The sequence below is a fragment of the Sphaerodactylus townsendi genome, linkage group LG08, assembly GCF_021028975.2.
Source record: "Sphaerodactylus townsendi isolate TG3544 linkage group LG08, MPM_Stown_v2.3, whole genome shotgun sequence".
Classification (NCBI taxonomy): Eukaryota; Metazoa; Chordata; class Lepidosauria; order Squamata; family Sphaerodactylidae; genus Sphaerodactylus; species Sphaerodactylus townsendi.
Genome location: NC_059432.1, coordinates 110,020,179 through 110,035,906, shown reverse-complemented (window position 1 = coordinate 110,035,906; position 15,728 = coordinate 110,020,179). Strand labels below are relative to the sequence as shown.

The window sequence follows — 15,728 nt, the reverse complement described above, 5'->3', positions numbered from 1 at the left end:
ATAATCTGTACTTTAGGCAAAAATGGAACACATTAAATATATATATATATATTCCTTTACAAGACATTAAGACCTTTTTTATTTTCTTTTGTTTCAAACGTGCTTATTTGATAAAAAGGAACAAATGTACCTACAGTTGAACTGGGGAAGAGTGTGAGAAGGACATTTTGCAAAACATTCCTGAAAATAAACATCAGCAGTTTAATAGTAAGGCAAAAGACAAGCAGCCCAAACAAAAAAGAAAGAAAGAAAAAAAAAACACAGTTAAGGTAAAAAAAAAAGACACAGATTTAAAAAATACCCCAAAACAAACCAAAAAAAAACCCCTTTCACCCTCACGCCTCCCAGTCCTCCCCCTCCAAAGACAAAAACAGTTTTACCTCAGGAATCACATTTCAAACACCACCTGCAGGAAGAGAAAAAATGCCCCCGGCCCATAAATCCCCCGTTATACATGCTGTCCCATAGTGCAGACTATCACCATTCATGTTTGTCAGCAACATTAAGTACTGATAAAAGGGAAACAGTAAAGGTTTATTATTTTTTTTATAGCGCCACGTTTAAGGTCTCAAAACACTGTACAAAAGGAATGGTACTGTGGAAACATACACTGTCAGCATGCACGTGGAAAAATTATACAGAGCCTGTATCCAACATACCGTCTAGCTTCCAAGACAAAATAAAGTTAAACTACACATACACACACCAAAAAAAAAAAAAGAGAGAGAGAGAGAGAGAGAAGATGATAACACGATCAATATTTTGTTTGCAGTGTCCAAAGAGGTGTGAAGGACTTGTATAGATAATCGCCTAGGAGATTTCTCACATCCGGTTTTAGATAGCTTTGCTACTGTTAGGATTCCCAAGCTGTGCTTTTCCAAACCCTACAGATGTTGTTTTAGGGTTTCTTAAACAGGTTGGAGGAGGACCTTGATACACCACAAGGCTTGAAAATCGGAAACCCCAGCAGTGATTTAGGAAGGCTTTCCGAGTCCACAGGAATCCTCTTGATGAAACAGGCTAGGCAGAGTTCTGTGCAACAAAAGGCTGGAGGGAAGGGGAAAGAAAGGTGCCCCATTTCGAGCACGGGCCATGGCTGTCAGAGCTTGGAATCACGTGAAAGACCGGGAAAAAACGAACACGCAAGTCCCGCAGTGGTCCATTTTAAAAGCCACAATTGAGGATTCTGACGGGTGGAATTTTCCCCATGAGTTTTCCACAAGCACACATAAAGAACCCCGTGTCCCTCGGGTCCCCAAAGTGACCATCAAATTAAAAAAAAAACACTTTCACAATCCTAATCAAAGAGCAACAGCTCATGTTCAAAGGTTACTCTATGCCAGCTTTTATCTTCCACTGGATTTGCTTTACGTTCTGTGTGCATTGACTGTGCAGCTGGGTTGCTGGTACTTCAGCAAGTCACTGAAAGGGCTATTATCTCTTCCTTGCGGTAGGTTCACAAGCCATGTTGAAAGCATGGCCAACGTTTTCTCACACCCCACAACATGGAAGGCCAAAGTCTCCGGGAGCACGTGGGCCACGTCAGAAGGTCATTCTTTTCTCCTCCAATAATGTAGGGTGCAACTTTTTTGGGCACACAAGAGTTAGTGATTCCAATGAAGGTTAAGTCTCAACGCTTTCTCCTTTTTCCTTTCTTTTTTTAATTAAGAAGTTGAAGCAATTTTTTAAAAATTAAAGGGAGAGGGAGAACACAGCATTTCCAATTTTTAAAAACGCCAGTTGGTTAAAGACAACAAAACAATGCCAGCAGATAAACCTAAATATACTTAGCTATCAATACTAGCCGACGTACGGGCAATGACTCCTTATCACAGTACTAGCTGTCCTTAGCTGCCTGTCTGGTCTTAAGCATTCCCAGTGAATAAACGTCACCTTACCTTCTCATCTTGTCGTTGAATTCTGCCCCAGCTTGTCTGATTCTGATCGCAGAATACAGCCATCCTGGAAATTCTAAAGAACAGCTTCTGTCATTGGTTTCACTACAGCGAAAGATGTTCCCCCAAACCGCATCCAGCATTTTACAGCACAAAGAGAGCTGGGACTGGAGCGGACCTGGAAGAGTGGAAGGCTTCCCTCAAATGGCTCTTCCCCGCCCAGCCACCCTAGCCACGCCCCCTCCCCCTCACATTTCACATGTCAAATCAAAACCTCAAATTGCACTTTACAGCAACAGGAAATGTACCTGTTTTCAGAACAGGAAGTCTACTTCTGTGCTACCATGCTGGATACACGTGATCATGCATGCCCAGATCTAAGGACCTTTGCTGGACTGAGCGAGAATTCACCTTTGCCCCAGATATCAACAGGACAGGTTTTAGCATTCGGCTGGATTCAATGCAACCGCCATATTTTACAATTTCATCCTGCCCTGTTGAATTCTGGAAACTGTTTGGGAAAAAAACAAATTAAACAGCCTCAACTGGGTTAAAGGCAAATATGAGTTTGAGGACAGTGGCCAGACACCAAATTTCACAAAACGTGAATTTTGTAAGAAGAGGATACTTTTGATAAGCAAGTAAACTTGGAAATAGTAACACCTTCACTTTAGGCACGAGTACCAACCTGCTTTCAGTCAGCCCGCTTTCCTGCTCCCCAGTAGCACCCCATCTTCCCAGACCTTCATATGAGAATGTCAGTTTGCAAAGACATCTCAACTTCATTTGATTTGCCCGCTGGAATCTTTTTTGGGAGGGGGGAGGGGGCTTCATTTTAACCTAAAAGGATGAGCTTCATTTTTTTTTTAAAAAAAGAGCAGCATTCCTAGTTATGCAAAGACCAAAAAATCCAGTTTAAAAATGGAGGGAAGCACAAAACTCAACTCTCGTTCCAAACGATAGAACGGTCAAGGAAAAAATGGTTTGAAACGTACATGACTGGGCAGGCTACGTATGCAGGGGAGGTAGCAAGCAACTAAATTTGGCAGAGGTTGTATTTCATCAGTTCCATCCTGTCTCAAAAATTCTCACCTGGTGGATTGGAATCAGGTAGTCTATAGAAGTCCGCTACCAGCGCTCTGCTAGAGGCAAGAGTATCTACAAGTCCCTGTAGTGAAACAATGACAGAAGCTCTTCTTGGGGGAAGCTGGTTCTGTTAAAACCTAATTCGTTCCGGCAAATCAACAGCACAGCCAACAAAACCTGCGTTTCAGTTTCCATCATTTGCTATCACAGTGCCCACATTTCAAAAAAACAAGCAAACAAAAAAACCCTCCCCCAACCTACCCCCTTCTCAAACAAGGAACAAAACAAGGCAGTTTTCAAGGTTTAAAGGTAACAGGTGGGGGGGGTTTGGAAATCAAGAAGAGAAACAGAGATGACAAGACCAATTTTTAACATCAACAGTGCACCTTTTCAGCTGTACTTACCCGAGCATTGAACCTTCCCCGCTTAACAGCGCACTGAAATGTGAACTATAAGCATAACCCTGCTCCTCAAGGGAAATTTGTAGAAGAATAGATTTAGTCAAGGTGTCAAAAAGGAAATCTCTGCACAGCGTGTGCAACAAACAGGCGACAAAGAAAATGGTGCAAATGTCAAAAGGCCGACATGCGGCCTCTCCATTATCAACTAAGATGCAGCCGGCTAGCCACGCCACCAGAAAGGGAAAACCTACCCAGCTGTTACTCTGTATTCATCAGAAAGACCACGCTAGTTTGGCAGAATCTTCTGAGGCTGATTTCTTAGGGAACTTAGAGAGTGTCCTTAAAACCAGCCCTCTGCTCCATGCTTGCAGAGAAGCACAAAAGAGTGAGAAACTTACAGAAGATTGCATTTTCTTCAGGAAACCGCTACGCCCTCCCCTATCCGTTGGTACGAGCAATTAAAAAAACACACACATATATGAACGCACATGTAAAACTAAAAACTCAGAAGCATTTAAGATTCCCATAGCGTTCTGGAAAGGCCTATGTCCTCTCTGCAAAGGCATGTTTATAGCTAATCAAAGTGTTTAGGAGTTCCTTTGCGAGGCCACCTGAAGGCATGAGCGCCGGCCACAGAAATGGAGCCCACGTTGTGGAAGTCAGGCAAAGGCTGGATAGTACTTACTGGTCCACAGAAGCCGGCAAGTTGCGTGACCATCAGGCACACGATGGAAATGATGAGCCGGGTGCGGCAGAAGACCCACACGACCCTCCCGAGAGAGGCTTCTTCTGGCCCACATTCCTGCAACTCCTGTTGCCAGAGCCTTTCCAACCTGAAACAGCCCACAGAGATACAGAGAGCTCAGGGACCTTCCTTCCAGGGCAATTGACAATAGAAATTCTTCCTTCCAGGGCAATTTGACAATACTAACCAACCAACTCGTACCTTCGGCAGGTCACATCTGAAGTCTCATGCGTCGACAACGGCCACACGTCGTCTGTCAGCAGCTCTCCCTTCTTGAAAGCTAGGTGTGCCAGAGGAGTGAGCCACGAGAAAGTCGTATAGGACAAAAGCCCAGCATTGTCGATCGCGTGTGGATGTCTGTGGGCAGACGAAGGAAGTGGGAGCAACAGAAGAACGAGGGGGAAAGGACACTGAAGGAAAGGGAGGACGTATTCCTGTAGATCAGGGGGTGGCCAACCTAGGGTGCTCCAGATGATCATGGACTACAATCCCCTTCAGCCCCTGCCAGCATGGCCAACTGGCCATGCTGGCAGGGGCTGATGGAAATTGTAGTCCATGAACATCTGGAGCGCCATAGACTGGCCACCTCTACTGTAGATACTGATTGTCTGTTTCTCTTCGCAAGCTGCACTGTTCAAGAGCAAGCCAAGGAAACATCTCAATTCTTCTAAAAACCAGGCGTCTCTCTCCCTCCCCTAATTTCAAATTCAGAGACCTTTAATTGGCATATACAGCATGGGGACAAAAGGAAAAAGGAAAGAGCAAATCCAATAGAGAACAGTGAAAATAGTGTGAACAGAAGCCAAGGGAACCTAGTTCAAAATGCGCAGCAAAAATCTGGCTACGATTTCCATTATTTCCGCTTTGGGGTTGTTGAGCAGAAGAATCGTCTTTGCATTGGCAGAGGGATCCGAAAACCCAGCTGGGGTTAAGGCAGAGAAATCGGGCCTAAAGCTGTTATACTTCGGGCAGGAGAGCAAGATGTGTTCAAGAGAATCAGTATAGGAAAGGCAGAAAGAACAACGTCAATCATGCCGAGGGACGTTTAAGAACCATCATGCCGAGGGACGTTTAAGAACCAACCTTGAAGTAAAGACGATGGGAGCGGAATTGCATCTTGCTCTTGAACGTGCCCATCTAAGCTTATGGTTTGGGAGTCTCCCTCCCTCCCCTTATTTCCAGACCGCTACCCCTGTCAGTTCATTAATAAGAAAATCTTACTTGGAAGTTGTCCGGATGGGTTTCAGCAAGTTGTAGCCAAAACGGTATTTCCCCTTGTGATGGCCGTCGCCCAACATTCCCAAGTGCGAGTTCATGGAGGCGTCTAGCGGAAGGCCTTCCGCCCGAGCAGCGGCTTCCAGCGCACTTTGGCATTCTACCTGCTTTAGAGACAAACGGAAAGGAATAAAAACCCTCCGTGTGTAACATGGCTGCTTTTAATTTATAAATATTCACACCCCGCCTCACGCCACTGTCTCTAGGCCAATCGCACAGGTTAAAAATGATTTTTAAAACCCCAATGAAAACGTTATCTAAGGGAGACGTGGTAGAAATTTCTTACGTTACACATGGGGTGGAGAAAGTGGATAGGGGGAGCTTTATTCTTTCTCTCTTACAAGGTTGGAACTCGGGGCATCCAATAAAAATGTTGAGAAACAGATTCAGAACAGAGAACAGTCAAAATGGTATTTCCAACTGAACACCAATTAAAACAAAGCAAATAAAACAGCATAAAAATGAACCCTACCCACCCCCACCACCCCACATCAGCAGCTGTAGAGGGGGTTTGCAGGGAGGCTAGCCAAACGCCTGGGTAAAGAGAAAGGTCTTTGCCGTGCACCCAAACCCATAAAGGGTGGGCACGCGGCAAATCTCCAAGAGCAGACTGTTCCAGAGTTTGGCTTTAAAGCTGTTATTTCTGTTCCTGCCCATGTTATCTCTTACAGGTTCCTGGAAACAGCTCTTTTTATAGGATTATAAAAGCCTCCCTCCTGAAAAAAAAACACACCACAAACTGACAACGCAAGGAAGAGAAAAGAAGCTAAGGACCTCTGGCTCTTCTACCCCCCGCCACAAGGTCTCTTGAAGCTACCGGACAGTTTCCAAAAGCATCATTTCCTCTAGGACAGTGGTGGCGAACCTTTTTGAGACCGAGTGCCCAAATTGCAACCCAAACCCCACTTATTTATTGCAAAGTGCCAACCCGGCAATTTAACCTGAATGGTGAGGTTTTAGTTTAGAAAAAAACGGTTGGCTCCCTCTTCCTCTGCCCCATCCGCTCGAGCAGGGGCCAGCCTGCTCTGGCCTCCAGCAAGTCCCGTGCACACTGCTCTGTGCCTCTCTAGCATCTCTGCCTCCTCTGCGCCCCCCACCCCCCCCAGGCAGCAGCCATCTGGAGCACAGGCACCAGGCCTGCCAGCCTAGTCCTCCCTGCTCACCGTGGTGCGTGCACGTCATGCTCAGTGGCCCAGGCCAGCCTAGATATGTGTGTGTGTGTGTGTGGGGGGGTGATTTTCTGTCCCCCACATGACGAACTCTGTGTGCGCGTGCCCCCAGAGAGGGCTCCGAGTGCCACCTCTGGCACCCGTGCCATAGGTTCGCCATCACTGCTCTAGGACAAGAGCTCTAAAGGCCAGAAAAGCAGACAATTGGCTTCCATTCACTCTATTTTGCCTGCTTAATTTTACTGATGTTCCTCCAGGGGTTCAGGCCATGGTACTGAATGTCAGATTATAATCAATCTGGGTGACTGGACATCTTCACTGTTATGATGTATAGTACATCTCTTGACCTGGGGACATGTGCAAAAGGCTAGGTTCTCCAAAGCCAATCAACCACACCCAAATGACCGTCTGAGAATTCAACAGGTCTAAGGATGACAGAACAGCTTGTGGTTCCCTACAACTGGTATTTAGAGGTCTCAAAATGTGAAGGTTGATTTTAAGAACTTAAGAACTAGCCTGCTGGATCAGTCCAGAGTCCATCTAGTCCAGCACTCTGCTACTCGCAGTGGCCCACCAGGTGCTTTTGGGAGCTCACATGCAGGAGGTGAAAGCAAGGGCCTTTTGCTGCAGCTCCTGAGCACCTGGTCTGCTAAGGCATTTGCAATCTGAGATCAAGGAAGATCAAGATTGGGAGCCACAGATCGACTTCTCCTCCATAAATCTGTCCAAGCCCTTTTTAAAGCTATCCAGGTTAGTGGCCATCACTCCCTCCTGTGGCAGCATATTCCAAACACCAATCATGTGTTGTGTGAAGAAATGTTTCCTTTTATTAGTCCTAATTCTTCCCCCCCAGCATTTTCAGTGTATGCCCCCTGGTTCTAGTATTGTGAGAAAGAGAGAAAAATGTCTCTCTGTCCACATTTTCTACCCCATGCATCATTTTATAGACTTCAATCATATCCCCGCTCAGACGTCTCCTCTCCAAACTAAAGAGTCCCAAATGCTGCAGCCTCTCCTCATAGGGAAGGTGCTCCAGTCCCTCAATCATCCTCGTTGCCCTTCTCTGCACTTTTTCTATCTCTTCAATATCCTTTTTGAGATGTGGCGACCAGAACTGGACACAGTACTCCAAGTGCGGTCGCACCACGGCTTTATATAAGGGCATGACAATCCTTGCAGTTTTATTATCAACTCCTTTCCTAATTATCCCCAGCATAGAGTTTGCCTTTTTCATTTTACTCTCCATGGCTAGCAGTCACTGATTGATCTCTTCTCCATGAATTTATCTGCGCCTCTTTTAAAGCTACGGGTTTCAAACTCATTTGTCATGAGGGTTGGATATGACATAAAAGTGACTTGGTTGGCCCAGGCCTCAGAGGAGGGCTGCGTTGGCTGGTCCTAGATGGCACGGGGAGGGGGGGTTGCCTAGTCTAGTGAGCCCACAGGGGGTGTGCTGACTCCTTTGCGGGGTTTATCCCCCCTTCCTCGTTTCCGAATTCTTGCCCTAGATTGGGAGGGGCGGGTTCCTCAGCTGGCTTGCGAACCTGATAATCTACCTCAAGGGGCCAGATATGGGCCCCCAGGCTGCATGTTTGGCACCCCTGATCCAAGCCTGTCTGTCTAGTATTCTAGTATTTAGCAAGAAGTTATAGTATTTTGCAAGAAGAAGAAAAAAAAGTTTTCCTTATCTAGTCTCTGTTCCATGACTAATTTTATAAACTTCTAGCACAGTGATGGTGAACCTTTTCGAGACCGAGTGCCCAGCTTGCAACCCAAAACCCACTTATTTATCGCAAAGTGCCAACATGGCAATTTAACCCGAGGTTTTAGTTTAGAAAAAACGGTTGGCTCTGAGGTGTACTTTACTCGGGAGTAAGCTTGGTGGTAGTCTGTGGCTTTGCTTTGAAGCAACCATGCAACTCTTCCAATGGGTGAATCACAATCCTAGGAGGGTTTACTCAGAAGCAAGCCCCATTGCCGGCAACCGAGCTTACTCCCAGGTAAAGGATCACGCTTTTGTTCTTCGCAAGAAAATCAGTGAGGTTTACCAGCGCTTAACAGGGTTACCTACACTGCTTCCCCACAACTAATGCTGATAATCGAGCCCAGCGGCCCAGGACAGCCTAGATGTGTGTGTGGGGGGGTGACTATTTGTGTGTGCCCACAGAGAGGGCTCTGAGGGCCACCTCTGGCACCCGTGCCATAGGTTCGCCACCACTGTTCTAGCACATCCCCTCCCATCGGGGTTTTTTCCCCTAACCTGAAGTTGGCTACGGTCACCAAAAGCTCTCATGCATTCCCAAAATAACACATGTGTCAAGGAAGACGCCAGTATCCACAGACAAGAGCACGGGTCAACAACGCGCACGTCAGCTTGCCAGCTAAGGCTGAGGTTGCCAGAAGTGTTGTGGACACCAGTAAGAGGATAGATGTGCCCTGCTAGCTGTGATCTAGCTGGCGACTGGTAAACACAGCACAGAGGAATGCGCTAAAGAAGCCGGGTTGTCACCCACTTTGAATGCAGCTCACCACCAGAAAAAGAGAGCAGTGTGTTGCCCTTAGCAGCCAAATGCCGTTCGCCACCAAAGTTGAATCTGAGATTAACAACTTGGATGGAACAGATGGTACATCAATTAGTTAGATAAAGCTTCAAATGAATGCTTTTCGCGCCCCCGGGGGAGATTTGCAAAATGGGTTTTTAACTCACATGCCATCCGAGTGCTTAGGGTAATTCGGCAAAGACATTCTTGGACATGCAAGCCAATTCTGTCAACTGGTGGAAACGCCACGCACTGCATGTAAAGGCCACGTACTACAAGTGGCTAGCTTTTTCTTCCTTCCCCTAGGAGCATGCACTCTTCCTATGGAGGCAGCTGTCAAAATCTTGCTATCGGGCGACTTTATGGAGCTACGTTTGCTGAAAAATGAACAGTGTAATCCAAACAAAGTTGCAATTATTTTTCTCCAATTGCGCTGAAAGGCATTAGCAGACGTGACTGATTCTATTCACGATCTATCCCCGAATTTTTATGAAGGTTTCGGGGGGAAGACTGTTGCTCAAAACGGAGGGACAGCAAAAAGGGGAAGGCAAATTGCAGTCTTGTACAATTACACATCAGGAAAGGGCTGTAGTAACCAGGTGGGCGTGCACGTGCGAGAAAAATAAAATAAAAGCTAGGGATAAACTGAAAAGAAAGAATCTGTACTGTGGAATTGCTGGCCAGGCTTGCCCTAAATACAGATCAAGCCTTTTCAGAGCTTGGAGTGATATAATGAAGAACCTGAGAAATATTATGCAGTCCTGGGCTCTGCGGAGGAAGAGCTCATTACAAATATGCTCAAGGACAGAACAGTGATTAGAAGACGACGAGTTTGGGTCTATAACAGTGATGGCAAACCTTTTCGAGACCGAGTGCCCAAACTGCAACCCAAAACCCACTTATTTATCGCAAAGTGCCAACCCAGCAATTTAACTTGAATACTGAGGTTTCAGTTTAGAAAAAAAACAGTTGGCTCCAAGGTGCGTGTTACTCAGGAGTAAGCTTAGTGAAGCAACCGTGCAATGCTTCAAATGGGTGAATCACGATCCTAGGAGGGTTTACTCAGAAGCAAGGCCCATTGCCAGCAACCGAGCTTACTCCCAGGTAGAGGGTCATGCCCAGACCAGCCTAAATGTGTGTGTGTGTGGGAGGGGGGGGTGATTTTCCACCCCACTCCCACATGACAAACTCTGTGTGCGCGTGCCCACAGAAAGGGCTCTGAGTGCCACCTCTGGCATCCGTGCCATAGGTTCGCCATCACTGGTATAGTCCTTTGCATGAAACATTGGCTTGATTTCTTGACTGTAAGGGAGCCAGTTCATGAGGCAGGAGGTCAGAGGTGCTTCTGGGAAGCAATTCATATTTGATAAATGACACTAATTATTTCTCCTAACCTGAACCTTCTGGCTTGCTTTCTGCTTCTTTTCAGAGAGTCTCAACAAGACTGATTGTCATGTTACAAACTAGTGCAGGGGCTGATGGGAATTGTAGTCTATGAACATCTGGAGAGCCGCAGGTTGCAGACCCCTGAACTAGTCCAGTGGTGGCGAACCTTTGGCACTCCAGATGTTATGGACTACAATTTCCCATCAGCCCCTGCCAGCATGGTCAATTGGCCATGCTGGCAGGGGCTGATGGGAATTGTAATCCATAACATCTGGAGTGCCAAAGGTTCGCCACCACGGCGCTAAGCCATTGCAATTGTTTGTCCTACTCTTCACATTTCCTTGCACTTGGAGTGATTCAGTGTTAGCATTACTTGGCTGAAATAATATAGGAAAACAATTTTGCTGTTTTGAATGGCCTGGGGTCCTGGTGAATAGCTCAGTGAAAACATCCGTTCAGTGTAGTGGTGCGATACAGAGCACATTCCAAGTCTGGAGATTCATAGAAAAAATGATGATACCGGCCATTTGGGGGCTTTAATCCCTTTGTGTAACTTATGGGTGAGTTTGCATTTGGAATACAACTACATTTAGGATCTCTCAAAAGGATGGCTTGTTGGAAAAGGCACTGGAAAAGTACAGTAACTTATTGGAGGGGGTGTAATTACATTTCTGTGAAGAAAACTTGAAGTGTTCAAAGCTTTTTTAGTTCAGAAAGTCAATTAGGTTACACTATATCCCAATAACAAATGGCATGGGTAAAGTGGCTGGAGTTTATTGTTTTCTCATAATCCTAGAGCTTGGGATCACCCAGTGCACTCCGTTGCCAATAGATTTAGGCTGGACAAAAGTTGCCAATAGATTCAGGCTGGACAAAAGTACAGTATGACTATGTATGCATAAGTGGAACAAATGAATGGACTACCTTTCCTCCAAGGAACATCTAAAACATCTTGGCAAGGAGACCTGAATTCTGCAACAATGGAAAAGCACTTGCAAGGAGAAAAATAGGCAAAGATGTTAAATTGGCAGAACTCTATATATCAAAGCAGAAGTTGTCTGAAGAACATTTTAGAGCTTAAAGAGGTATTGAAGTACAGCCAGCATGATCAAGGGACTGTTCCATGAGGATAAGTTTAAATGCTTAGGGCTGTTCAGCTTAGAAAGAGGGTGACTGATGGGGAGACACAATGTGTGTGTAAAGTGCTGTCGAGTCACAACTGACTTAATGCCAACCCAGCGGGCGCCCGTGTCCCTCGTCCACCCAGTAATCAGACTCAGTCGATAATGATGCACTGTATGATCTTTTGATCCAGGTAGGATGCACAGTAAAGATCTTTTGACAAGACTACTTTTTGCCACCCAGATTTCCCAAGACATGCAGCTCTGCTCCTCCCGCCCGTTGCTGAGCAGTTCATCCCCCACTTACCTGCAGTGTCCAAGCAACCCAGCCCCATCGCTGTGACTCAAAGCTTTGTGCGGCTTGCGGACAGAACATTTGTGTTACCTCTCTGTTTGAGAATCTCCGTACTTCAAAGCGCGCATATAAGCAAAGCAGGATTTCAGCAAAGAGTGAAAGTAACCAGTTAATAGCTAGCAAAGCAATTCAGAGAGGCAGGTGCCACATCCCGTCCTGGAGACAGGGCAAAACATGGCAAGAATTGACCAGGGTTTTACAACAGCGTTTTCAAGGCAAGAGACCAACAGAGGTGGTTTGCCATTGCCTTTCTCTGCATGGTGACCCTGGAGTTCCTTGGTGGTCTCCCATCCAAGTCCTCGCCAGGACCTACTCTGCTTTGCTTTGGAGGTCTGATGAGGTCAGGCTATCCTTGAGCCATCTACGTCAGACGGAAGACATGATAGAGATCTATAAAATTATGCCTAGTGTGGGAAGGGAGAAGCTTCACTTCCTCTCCTATAATACTAGGACTTGGAGTCATCTACTGTAGCTGAAGGGGTGGGAGATTCAGGATAGACACAAGGAAGTAGTTCTTCACACAGCACGTAGCTGCACTAAGGAACTCACTGCCACAAGATGTAGTACTTCCTGCCAGCTTGAAAGGGGAGCAGGCAAATTCATGGAGGGCAGCTCTGTTAATGGCAATAAGGATGACTGATATCTGCTCCCTTCAGTACCAGAGAAGAAGAAAGAGGAGGAGTTTGGATTGATACCCTGTCTTTCTCCCTTGCAAGGAGCCTCAAAGCATTTAACCACCCCCTTCCCTTCCTCTCCCCACAACAGAGACCTTGTGAGGCAGGTGGAGTTGAGAGAGTTCTGAGAGAACTGTGACTAGACCAGGGGTAGGGAACCTTTAACACTCAAAGAGCCATTTGGACCCGTTTTCCACGGGAAAAGAAAACACTTGGAGCCGCAAATAATTTTTGACATTTAAAATAAAGATAACACTGTATATATTGGGTATTTTTTACCTTTTACTCCACTCATTCTAGAGTAAGCGCTAAGGATAGGGCCAGCGCTCAAGCCTTGCTGGCCGCCCGGGGAAAGCGCCAGCCCACTTGAACGGCGGGGTGGTAGAGGGGAAGCCCGATGGCACTGCCCAGCGACCATGGGCAATTGGTGTGCCTGGTTCTGCCAGCATGCCTGCAGGGCAGGCGAGCATGAAGTCAGCGGGCTTGGCCTTGCTAGCCACTCAGGGAAGCGCCCGCTCTGCTCCAATAGAGGCGGCCGCAGAAGTCTGATGGCGCGCCCGCATTAGGCAGCGGAAGGCAATTGAATGCCGCATCACCCTGCCTGCAGGGCGGCAAGATGAAGCCGGTTCGGCCTGCGCCGTCGGCCGCACCAGGAAGGCGCTCGCCCCACCCCAACGCAGAAGGTAGGCGAGAGAGGAAGCCTGGCGCAACCCTGCGTGGCCCGAGGTAGCAGTTGGTGCATTCCACCTGCTGCCTGCAGGGCAGGCAAGGATGAAGCCAGCGACTCAGCTCGTGGAGCCGCAGTGCAAGGGCAGAAGAGCCGCATGCGGCTCTCGAGCCGCAGGTTCCCTACCCCTGGACTAGACCAAGGTCACCTAGCAGGCTTCATGTGTAGGAGTGGGGAAACAAATCCAGTTCCATCAGAGTAGAGTCTGCTGCTCATGTGGAGGAGTGGGGAATCAAATCCAGTTCTCCAGGTTAGAGTCCATAACTCATAACCACTACACCACCCTGGTTCTCTTCATATCAGTTTCTGGGGAGCAGAGACGGGAGAGTGCTGTTGCAGTAAACCCTGTTTATTGGCTTCCTTGAGGCAGCTGGTTGTTTTAGCGAACGTACTCTTTCTGGAGCCTTGGTTTTGTTCCAGCATGGGTCGCGCAGGTCCAAACTCAGGCCTCCAGATGTTCATGGACTACAATTCCTGGCGGCTGCACCATGGCGAATTGGCCTGTATGGGCTGTCTGGTGAATCCCATGAGCTATCTGGAAAATTATTTCTATAAATTATTTTATTCATATCAATTCTCAAGGAAATGGTGCAACGCAAGACTTGGGAGTACTTGTAAGTCCAGTTCTGGTGTTAGCCGACATCTCAAAAAAAGGATATTGAGATAGAAAGAAAGTGCAGAAGAAGGGCAGCAAGTGATGATTGAGGGACTGGGAGCGCCTTCCTATGGAGGAAGAGGCTTGCATGCTTGGGACTCTTTAGTTTGCTCGAGAGGAGGCGTGCGAGGGGGGGATAGGATTGAAGTCTATAAGAGTATGCATGGGGTAGAAAAATGTTGACAGAGAGACATTTTTCTCTCACAATATACTAGGAACCAGAGGCACCCATTGAAAGGGGATGTGAGGACTAATAAAAGGAAACACATTTTTCCTTGCAGCGTTGGATTAGGTGTTAGGAATAATATGCTGCCACAGGAGGTGGTGATGGGCCACTAACCTGGGATAGCTTTAAAAGAGCTTGGACAGACTTATGGAGGAGAGGAGACCAAATTTATGGCTATAATCTTGGATCTCTTTGATCTGAAATTCGCCAATGCCTTAGCAGGGTGACCGGGTGCTCGGGAGCAGCAGCAGCAGCAGAGCCATTGCTTTCACCTCCTGCAGGTGAGCTCCCAAAGGCACCTGGTGGGCCACTGCGAGTAGCAGAGAGCTGGACTAGGTGGACTCTGGTCTGATCCAGCTGGCTTGTTGTTATGTTCTTATGAAGATGGTGTTAATGAGTATATAGAGGACGGGAAATAATGAGGTAGTTATGCCATGGCTTCACCTGTAGAAAAGCATCAGGTCAAAGTAGCCAGTTAATCCAGAATGTTTGATGCTGAGACACTGTAGTGATAGTACGTTTGAGCTGTTTCTGCAATGCACCTACCCCCATAATCCCAAGAGCGTTGGTTATTACTCAGGCAAATGTTTCAAGAAGGGTTGATGTTACTGTGCTCTGAAAGTACCTCTTTAAAGCATCTGTTGCAATGCTGCTTCTAAATAATTAAAAAGCAATCAGATTGTCTTGTTATCCTGGCGAAATCGCCCCTCGTGCATTAAGCAAGCCAACCCCCGCCCATCTAGAATTGCCCTCCCATTTTCTATGAGAATCCTTAAATGTTCCCGTGTTTCAGCAGGGTTCTGATATTGGTTGCATCTGTTTGAAGTGCTCAGGCTGCAAAGAATTTCCTGCCAAATCCTCTTTCTTGAAACCTCATAGCAACGAAGAGAAGATTCAGCCTGCATTCCACACGATGACTAATGAACCCTAAATATCCAAATTAAACTATCCAACATGCAGCCAAGAAAGAAATCCGGCTCTACATTAAGGAGGGAGATAAACTAGCCTGTAAAACTTTTTAAAAGTAGAGTCGAACAAATCAAAGAGAGATTTGTTGAGAAGGCTTTTCATGGTCGAACTCAACTAGGTTGTTATTAGGCTTTCCAGGCTGTGTAAGGCCGCGATCTGGAAGATCTTGTTCCTAATAGCTTTTCACCTGCAAATGCTTCAGAGGTGTATCGTAGAGAAGTCTCACTGGACAATAAATGTGTATACCTTCTCTCTGTGATACGCCTCTGAAGACTCCAACCTAAATACAGGCTAAAGTATCAGGGACAAGATCTACCAGACCACGGCCACACAGCCCAGAAAACCCACCACGACCAAGTCAAAGTTTGTTCGGGAGACGTGAAAATCGTGGCTGAAGGACATATTCAAATTGGCGTAATCGTAATTTTTTTTTACATCCAGCCAAATCTGATTTATGGCGACCCCTAGTGGGGTTTTCAAGACATGAGATGTCCAGAGCAGCAG

General features: G+C 46.7%; 1 protein-coding gene across 6 annotated transcripts in view; it reads right to left on the bottom strand.

Annotated features, from left to right (window-relative positions):
- Window positions 1-507: 507 nt before the first annotated feature.
- The window catches only part of LOC125438370 (ATP-binding cassette sub-family C member 5-like), a 33,037-nt gene continuing 17,816 nt past the window's right edge, over window positions 508-15,728 (bottom strand). Inside the window, exons 3-7 of one of the 6 annotated variants that reach the window (XR_007245340.1) lie at window positions 5,349-5,509; window positions 4,329-4,484; window positions 2,988-4,215; window positions 1,899-1,971; window positions 508-1,654 (exon numbers count right to left, since the gene is read on the bottom strand). Coding sequence is in view for 3 of the 6 variants with exons in the window: in XM_048506796.1 (XP_048362753.1) it covers window positions 3,957-4,215; window positions 4,329-4,484; window positions 5,349-5,509 (576 nt within the window). In the remaining 3 variants the exon portion in view is untranslated. Of the gene's footprint in view, window positions 4,216-4,328; window positions 4,485-5,348; window positions 5,510-15,728 lie in introns of all 6 variants that reach the window. The other 5 variants (XM_048506798.1, XR_007245338.1, XR_007245339.1 and 2 more) reach the window with 5 other exon arrangements.